At 53.9% G+C, this 8,794-nt stretch overlaps 1 protein-coding gene across 2 annotated transcripts in view; it reads right to left on the minus strand.

Moving 5' to 3' along the window:
- DOCK6 (dedicator of cytokinesis 6) overlaps window positions 1–8,794 on the minus strand; it is a 37,669-nt gene that overhangs the window by 9,628 nt on the left and 19,247 nt on the right. Inside the window, exons 25-38 of one of the 2 annotated variants that reach the window (XM_008573792.1) lie at window positions 6,991–7,104; window positions 6,724–6,894; window positions 6,103–6,242; window positions 5,844–6,013; window positions 3,577–3,737; window positions 3,263–3,445; window positions 2,802–2,928; window positions 2,525–2,609; window positions 2,284–2,380; window positions 2,007–2,141; window positions 1,544–1,696; window positions 1,183–1,341; window positions 950–1,050; window positions 3–96 (exon numbers count right to left, since the gene is read on the minus strand). In XM_008573792.1, the coding sequence (XP_008572014.1) occupies window positions 3–96; window positions 950–1,050; window positions 1,183–1,341; window positions 1,544–1,696; window positions 2,007–2,141; window positions 2,284–2,380; window positions 2,525–2,609; window positions 2,802–2,928; window positions 3,263–3,445; window positions 3,577–3,737; window positions 5,844–6,013; window positions 6,103–6,242; window positions 6,724–6,894; window positions 6,991–7,104 (1,890 nt within the window). The remainder of the gene's footprint in view (window positions 1–2; window positions 97–949; window positions 1,051–1,182; window positions 1,342–1,543; window positions 1,697–2,006; window positions 2,142–2,283; window positions 2,381–2,524; window positions 2,610–2,801; window positions 2,929–3,262; window positions 3,446–3,576; window positions 3,738–5,843; window positions 6,014–6,102; window positions 6,243–6,723; window positions 6,895–6,990; window positions 7,105–8,794) is intronic. The other variant, XM_008573791.1, reaches the window with a different exon arrangement.

The raw sequence follows: 8,794 nt of genomic DNA on the forward strand, positions 1-8,794 counted from the left end.
GCCTCGGCGTGGTTGCCCAGCTCCGCGTGCTTCCCTGCCATGTTCTGCAGCCACGTCAGCCGCAGGTCGGGGGAGCCCTGGTAGCCCCGGGCAATCCTGGCATCCAGGTGAGGGGGACATGACAATGGGGACACACCTGGCCCTCCCTACCTGCCTCTCGCTTGTCCATCCCCTGCCTGTTACCCCACCTCTGCCCCACTGACCAGTCCCTCCTCTCACCTGGACCCCACGCACCTGTCTCCTCACCTGTGCGCCCCCTCACCCACTCCCCTGCGTGTCCAACCCTTTCCCTGTCTGCCCACTCACCTGTCCGTCATCCCCTCTTCCTCTATTCAATGACTGTTGCCTGTCTGTCCCTTCGTTACCCACTCCCCCAGTCATTCTGTCACTTGTTCCTCTGCTCATGAGTTTACTCTCTCTGCAGAACCTTCAATCACCTGGACGCATCGTTCCCCTTCCTCGTGCACCGTCCCACCTGTCTCCCCACCTCTCCCTCCCCTATACCCCTCCCTCCCTCTTTGTCACCTGTGACCCATCTCTCCTCCAAATTGCTGTTTCCCTGATCTGTCCCCCTCACCCATTAGCACCTCACTTGTGCCCCTACCTGGTCCTTGTTGTCATCTGTCATCCTCATCTATATGTTCACATGGCACCCTGTGTCTGCTCCTTCACCTGTCCTCACCTTACTTGTGCCCTCTCATGTCTGCCCACCTGTTCCCCTCACCTGTCTGTTCACCTGTCCCCCTCACCTGTCTGTTCACCTGTCCCCCTCACCTGTCTGCCCACTTGTCCCCTTCACCTATCTGCTTACCTGGCAGCTTCATGTATCTGCTCACCTGTCCCTCCCCCGCTCCTCATACACCCAACTCCTCTGTCCCTCTCGCCCCCTACTCTCCACTCACCTGTCACTGAGCAGGCGTGGCTGAGGGTCCCACCCGGCCCTGCTCACCTGTACATGAGGTCGATGAGCATCTCGGGGTCCTCCTGGTGCTCCTTCATCTTTACCGTGTCAGTCAGGATCATGTGCAGGTTGAACATAAGGTCTTGGACCTGGAGCCGGGGGATGTCCAGGGGCCAATGAGGGCGTCAGGACGTGAAGGACTGAGGTGGGGGGTCAGGGGTCAAGAAGGGGATGACAAAGACCCAGGTTGCCGAGGGTGGGGAGGGAGCCCTCAGGGTCACCTGCTCGGCGAAGGTGCTGTCCCTCAGCCCCACGTCCTCCTCGGCATAGGTGAGGATGGTCTTAAGGGACCGTCGCAGGTGCTCTTCACTAAAGTTCTGCGTCGTCCCCACCAGGGACGAAAGTGACATGGTCACTTGCATCTTCACGCGGGCAAAGTTCTGTGGGGCCAGAAGAGGGACAGTGGATCAGAAGCCTCAGACCCCAGACCCTCATACCAGGGTCTGCTCCACCTGCCACCTCTTTGGCCATTGCCTCTGACCCCTCTTCCTGCCTGTGACATTCAGGGACCACTCCTCCCTCCTTCCCTCCCTCCACTGCACCATGACCCCCAGCCGGCCACCCTGACCGAGCCACACTTACGTGGCCAATCTCGAAGTTCTGGCGCATGAGGAGGTAGAGCGAGGCGCTGGCGTGCACGCGGATGGTGCTGATGCGGCTGCCGCAGTGTCGCAGGAGCCTCAGGCAGAGGTCGGCACACAGCTCCGTGTCCTCCTCAAACAGCAGCTCCGGGAACTGCTCCCCAGGCCAAGACAGACCCCGTTCAGCCCCTCCCCATTCTGGCTCAGAAGGTCCTAGATGGGGCCTTGGCCAGAGACCTCTGTGCTGCCTTCTTTGGTCAATGACAGCAGACTCTGGAGTCACCCCTGGGTCTAAGCCTGTGCTCTGTGTCCCTGGGCCAGTGACTTGGCCACTCTGATCCCCAGTTCCCTCTTCTGTAAATTGCAGAGTCTCTGCTTCACGGAGTTGCTGAGCACACAGCTGGTGCTCAGTGAGTGGACTGCTATCACTACTCTACAGACCATGCTTGTCAAGGAGTGCTCACCTTGGACACCAGGGCCCGCTGGGTGGCCAGGCCATGCTGTAAGAAAAGGGCACTCTGGGCACTGCCCAGACTGTACAGCACCACCTTCAGCACCGCGCCCAGGACGCTCTCCCGGGCCTCTGACAGCATCACCGTCTGTGGGGAGGAGGCCAGAAATCCAAGTGTCAGAGGCTTGGGTGGCTACGGGGGCCGGGAAGGAGAGGGATTTTAGGGTCAGGGATCACCAGGGCACTGTGGTGGGCTCAGAGGTCAGAGCAGATACTGGATCAAGCCCTACCTGCACGATGATCTCCAGAGTGTCCAGAACCACCAGGCTCGCCTCGGTTGCCAGGTTTCCATCCACCAAGGCTTCATGTTCCATTTCGTCCTTGGTCCTGGAGGGAAGGGGTGGTCTCGGAGACCATTTGGGCCAAGATCCCACACCATGGCTGAGTTCTCTCCCTCCCTTAGTGGCCCATGGGGCGCGGCTCTCAGGCACCCGGTCTGCACCCAGCCCACTCCTTCCTGCCCACACCCACTTGTCCATGCGGTCTGAGGTGGGTTTCCAGTGTGTGATGCTCTTCCGCCAGCGTACGTTCTCTGGGTTCCCAAATGGGCTCCTCTCTGAGATGTGCAGACGCATGTTCACGGATGTGTAAAAAACACAAGGACACGTGGTGAAGCAGAAGCTTGCAGAGTGGACACACAGTTAGACCCGAATGACAGGTAAGGACAGCCAGGGAACACAGATGCCCATGTACAGCGATGACACATTGGGTCCCTTGGACACAGGACAGGGGTGTCTTGCCCTCTCACCACGACTCCGTCGCACCATGTCTTGGCGAGCACCGATGGTGCCCAAGATGGCTTCCTCTAACCGTGCCTTCATATCCAGTGACTTCTTGAATGTGAGGCTGTTGATGCGCTCAAAGGCCTTTTTCCCCTGGGAGGGCAGAGAACTGGGGTTCAAGGTGGACTCTGCTCTTTGTTGTGGGACCTGGGCTAGCCCGGTCTCTCTTTTTTCAGGCCCTTTCTCACCCCCAGGACTCTGTGCTGGAAGACACAGCTCACCCTTTTCCTCCAAACTCTTAGCATCTTACAAATTCTATTCATGCGGGTATTTCTCACTTTACTCCTGGGCTTAGCACAAAGACAGTCCACCCCTTTATCCCCAGCCCCAGAGCATCCTGTGCACAGACAGTCCAGCCCTTTACACCCACCCATAGCACTCCAGGGCCTGCCTCCTCCACCACAGCCCCCTGCCCACCCTTTCGAACCTTATATTCAAAAGCAGCCAGGCAGAGGCACAGCAAGTCCAAGAGCCGTCCCAGCTGTGGGAGGGATAGGTCGGTAGCCCAGCGCTGCAGAAGGGCTGGCTCTGCATTTTTCAGTACCCACAGCACACAGGCCAGCAAGGTCCGACTTGACTCAGCAGAGAGCAGACAACCTGAGCGAGCAGCCTGGGCCACAGAGGGGATAGGGTCAATTTTCATGTCCTCCACCCAAGATGAATACTGGCAAATTTGTGTCTCATGACACAATTTTTTGCCCCAAGTTGGATGGTGTCTATGGGGACAAGCCTCATACTCACTGTTGGTGGCCCCTGGGAGATGCTGGCCCGGGAACCAGGGGCCAGGGGGCCACCAGCGATGGCCATGGCCACTGAGGGGTTGATGGTACCTCCAATGTCCCCCTCGCTTTCTGTGTCTGAGTCGAGCAGTGAGGCCAGTCTTGACCTCTGACCTGGGCCCTCTGCAGGGAGGGGCAGGGGGAAAGGAGAAGGGAGCCTTGGTAAGTGCCGTCCCTCTGTCTCAAATTTCAGAAGTCATTCCTGACACCACCCCCAGACCAGGTTGGGGTCTCTGGTTATCTATTCTCAGAACTTACTTATTTTATATTAGATACATTAATTGTACAACTGCTTATAAGCTCCACAAAGGCCTGGGCTATATCTGCTCTGGCCACTGTTGTATGCTCAGCACAGTTCACGACCTGGTCCACAAGAGTTGTAATAGTATAGATGGTGACAATGACAACGACAACAATAATAATACTGCTGCTACTATTATAGCATCAATTAGCACTTGTGTAGCATCTCCTATGTGCCAGGTGCTGTTCTAAATACTTTAAAAATATTAACTCCATGGCCAGCTGTCAAAAATTAGAAAATTAAATTAAAAAAAATTAATTCCAGGGCCGGCCCGGTGGCGCACTGGAGAGTGTGCAGCTTGGGAGCGCAGCGGCCCACCCGCCGAGGGTTCGGATCCCATGTGGAGACCGGTTCCCGCTCACTGGCTGAGTGCGGTGCGGGCGCAACACCGAGGGTTGCGATCCCGTTGCTGGTCCCCGGTACGGGCGCGACACCGAGGGTTGCGATCCCGTTATTGGTCAGTAAAAAAGACAAAAAGGAAAAAAAAAATTAATTCCAAATCATCAAAACAACCCTATGAGGTAAGTACTCTGCTTATTCTCACTTTATGGATGAGGAAACTGAGGTACAGAGAGGTTAAGTTACTTGCCTAGGTTCACACAGCTGGTAGATGGTAGAGCTAGGATTTTAACCTTGGCAGTCTGGTTCCACATCTATGATCTCAAAAAAATAATCCCCATGCCACCCCTCCTCCAAGTCTCACCAGAGGGAGGAGATGCCAACAGATATATAACAGATCTTACTCTAAAGACTCTTAAAACAAAAGGTAAACTGAGTCTAACTAAAGCTCCAGCCCAGCCCAGACTAGCCTAGCTCAATTCCTGACTGTACTGAGGTGATCAGCCCTTTATCCAATCTGTCTGAGAAAGGGAAAGGGGAACTCACTAGGCAGAGATGACACTGCTTTAACAGTGTGATTCTTTTATATACAATGTCCAAAATACAATAAAAAATTACAAGATTTGATGAGGCAGGAAAATGTGATGGATAAGAAAGAAAAAGAGAAAAATGGACACAGACACATAGATGACCAAATGCTGAAGTCAGAAAACAAGGATTTTAAAATGAAAATGAGAGGAAAAGATGGGTAAAAATGGGCCAAAAGATGGAGAATTTCAAAAGAGAATTGGGATATAAAAAGAAAAAAAAATCAAATGAACAATTTACAACTGCAAAATATATGAAATTAAGAACACAGTGGATTTGATCAACAGAAGACTGGATACGGCGGATGACAGAGTTAGTGAACTCAAAGACAGGTGGACAAAAAATTTCCCAACTGAAGCTCAGAGAACAAAAAGAATGGAAACAATAGGACAGAGCATAACAAATGTGTGATGTGATCAAAAGGTCTAACATACGTGTAATTGGAGTCCCAGTAGAGAAGAAAGAAAACGAAGCAGAAAAAAATTCAAGAGATAACAGCTGAGAATTTCCCAAAAGCAATGAAAGGAATCAACCCACAAATCCCAAGTCTATGCTTCTAACCACTGTCCTATACTGTCCCTCAACAGTGCTGATGTTTGTCAAATGAATGAGTGAATGAACGAATGGAGGGCTCCAACCATCTTCTCACCCAGATGTCCCCCACGTTCCCCTCCTCACATTTTCTTCTTAGAAGATAATGAATGTTATAATAACATCTCCCATTTATTATGGGCTGACAATGTGTCAGTACGACAGCTCCCCAAATTTTCACACAACCCTATGAAGGAGTTGGTGTTGCTACTGTCCCCATTTTACAGGCAAGAAGCCTGAGGCTCGGAGAGGTTATGGCTTGACTCTGGCCCCATGGCAGGACTTGAACCTTCTCTGCTCATCCCAATGCCCATGCTCTGACCCCTGCGACTTCCCACCTTTTCCATCCTGTGCCTGTGTGATCAAGCCCCTGGATCATGTGACCTCCCATCCTCCCCTGGCCCGCTGACCAGCAAAGTCATGCAGCCGTGGCAGTGTGTCCCGTGCAAGTGACAGCAGCGGCAGGTACAGCTCGGCCACACGGGCCTTCACGGTGGGCTCAGCATAGCGGGGGTCAGTGTCGTGGCCACAGAGCAGGCTGTGCACTGCACTGATGGCCTTCTTGTGCAGCAGGGATGCCCTGTGGGGTAGTGGGGGTGCTCAGGATGGAGTAGATGTGGCTTTTGGACTGTCCCACCTACCCGGGGGCCAGATAGGACCCGTGCTTACCCTTCAGTTTCAGGTTCAAGGGCCAGTGCCAGCTCCGACAGCAGGAGCCCAGCCAGGAAGTGCTGCTGCCGGAATGGCCCACTCAGCTCAAACATGCTGGTCACCTTGGGGTCTGGGGCCTGGCTGGAGAAGGTGGAGCTCTGCAGAGGGTAGGGGGAGAAATCAGGGTTGGCAGGATGCCAGTGGTCAAGGGTCAGAGGTGAGAGGTCACCATTAAAGCCATCTGGGAGGCAACTTAAGTCATGGTGTCTAGAGCAAGAGATGAGAGGTTGACGTTAACTCATCTGCAGGTGACAGTAGGTATGGGGTTAAAGGCAACAGATGAGGGGCTGGAGTTAACTCATCTGTGAGGTGACATGGTATGGGGGTCAAAAGTCAGAGGACTGAGAAACAGCAGATGGAATGGGTGTGGGAGTTAGGATACAGGGGCAAAAGACCAGAAGCTGGTACTCCTGGGAAAATGCTGAGAACAGTGGGTCAGAGGTGAAATGTCAGATGTAAGGAGTCAGTTCACCTGGGCAGTGGCCCACCATGAAGGGAACAGAGATGGGGAACTATAGAAGGTGGGGTGCAGGTGAGAGGTCAGAGGCAAGGAGAGGAGGAGAAGGGCGGCCAGCGCACCTGGGAGGTGGTGGAGGATACGGAGGGGGAGGGCGAGGCCGGGGGTGACAGGGGGCAGCAGGGGAGGTTGAGGGTCACGTAGTGTTCATGGCTGCACAGGATCCGGGTGAACTCCATGCGCAGGGTCAGGAGTGTTGCCGGGTTGGGGGCTGACTGGAGCCGTGTGGCCACCTGTGAGAGAGGGACATGGAGATGCCAACAGTGTTCTGCCCACAGTGGCCACGGCCCCACCACGTCATCCACCACATCTGCTGTGCCCACCACTACCTGCTTATAGTGGGCCCGGACCAGGCTGAAGACAAATCCCCGATCAGCCAGGGACAAGAGGTCACTGAGGAAGAAGGCCAGGCTGGCGTTGAGGCGTTCGGCCAACTCCATGTCCTGAGGGGCACAGGGACCTGTTAGCCCACACCGCATGGGCAAGCCTCAGTCCCTAGTCCCCCACCCCCAGCACAGGGCCTGGCTCTTGCCAAGGCCACCACGACCTCCAGGAGAGCTACCTAACTGCACCAAAGCCCTGGGTCTCTGAGCTCCGGTGACCCTGGGCCTTCCAGGCTGTTTTCCTCCCTCTGACTACCCGTCCCTTCCCCATGCTCCGTTCAGGCAGCTCTTCCATCTTTTTGCCCAGATTTGCCTAACACACCCACAGCAGACACTAGCTGACGAGTCCCCCCACAATCCTCTCTCCCTCTCTGTCCAGACTTCAGAGCTAGGTAGAGACTACATTTCCCAGCCTCCCTTGCAGTTGAGTGGAATCATGTGACCACATTCTGGTCAATGGGATTTGAGGGGAAGCAGGCAGCCAATTAAATGACAGCGGTGGGTCCTCTCCTTCCCACTACCTACAAGGCTGCCCAGCCCACACTGTAGAGGCCTCTGCAGCCTGCTCATGCTCAGAACTGAACTTTGGTGGCGTTTAAACCACTTGTGATTGTGCAAAGGCAAATTAACCTCTGCCCTAAGTGATACACCTTTAGCAATCATTTAACAAGCATTAACTGAGCATCTACTATGTGCCAAGCCCTGTAAATGAGATAGACACGGTCCCTGCTGCTCATCCAACTCACAGTCTCATGTGGGGGGAGACAGTCAATACACAAGAATTCCAGATAGTTCTATGTGCTTCAAAGACAATAGAATGGGGTGATGTTTCGAGAGAAGCCTGAAAGATGAGATGGTACCAAGGGGAGAAAGACATTCCAAGTAGAAGGGGCAGTCCATGCAAAGACCCTGAGGCAGGATATGCCTGGTAAGTGGAAGGGACAGTGAGGAGGCTGGTGTGGCAGAGTCCCTGCCAGCATTTGGTCTTCCCTCATGCTCTCGTGAGCTACTCTGTGGCCCCACAAATTAGCCTCAGCGGCTCTCAGTTCCCTGCAACCCAAAGAGACAAAATATAAAACCCGCCTGAGCTCTGAGCCCACAGCAGGCAGGGACTGGGTCTGTCCTGTGCATGAAGCCTCATACAGTCAGTGCTTGATAGATATCAAGTGAATGAATGACCCCGCACTGGCCCATCACTGTTGTCCCACGAGTGGCTTCAGCGATGCTGTTCTCAGGGGCGTTCTTCCCGGGAGCCCTTTCTGGGGTGGCTTCCCCACGATCTGGGTCAGCCCTTGGGAAGGCTCCAACGTCAAGACCTTTGAGATGAGCCTAGAGGTCATGTGGGATTGTGAAAGTACCAGTTTGGGCCAGAATGGCCTTTCAAAAATCTGGAAAGTTCCCATTAAATCCAGAAGTCCCATTTCTCATTGAAAATCAGACAATCTGGCCACAACAGAGCCACATTCCTACAGGGTTTTGGTCAACTGGGACTGAGCAATGGTCGCTCCGGTTAGACGGGGCACACGCCTTCTCATCCACCATGATCCCTACTCTCCTAACTGAAACTGGTATTGAGGGCATGGGCTCTGTGTGGAGTGGGTGGCACGGATTCAAATCCTCTTTCCACCACTTCATAGTTGTGTGGTTAAGGTTAAGCTTCTCAGTCATTCTCTGCCTCAGTTTCTCCATCCAGAAAATGGAGATAGCAATACTAACTTCACAGGTGATTGGGAAAATTTAATATGATCCA

The sequence above is a fragment of the Galeopterus variegatus genome, unplaced genomic scaffold, assembly GCF_000696425.1.
Source record: "Galeopterus variegatus unplaced genomic scaffold, G_variegatus-3.0.2 Scaffold964, whole genome shotgun sequence".
Taxonomy (NCBI): Eukaryota; Metazoa; Chordata; class Mammalia; order Dermoptera; family Cynocephalidae; genus Galeopterus; species Galeopterus variegatus.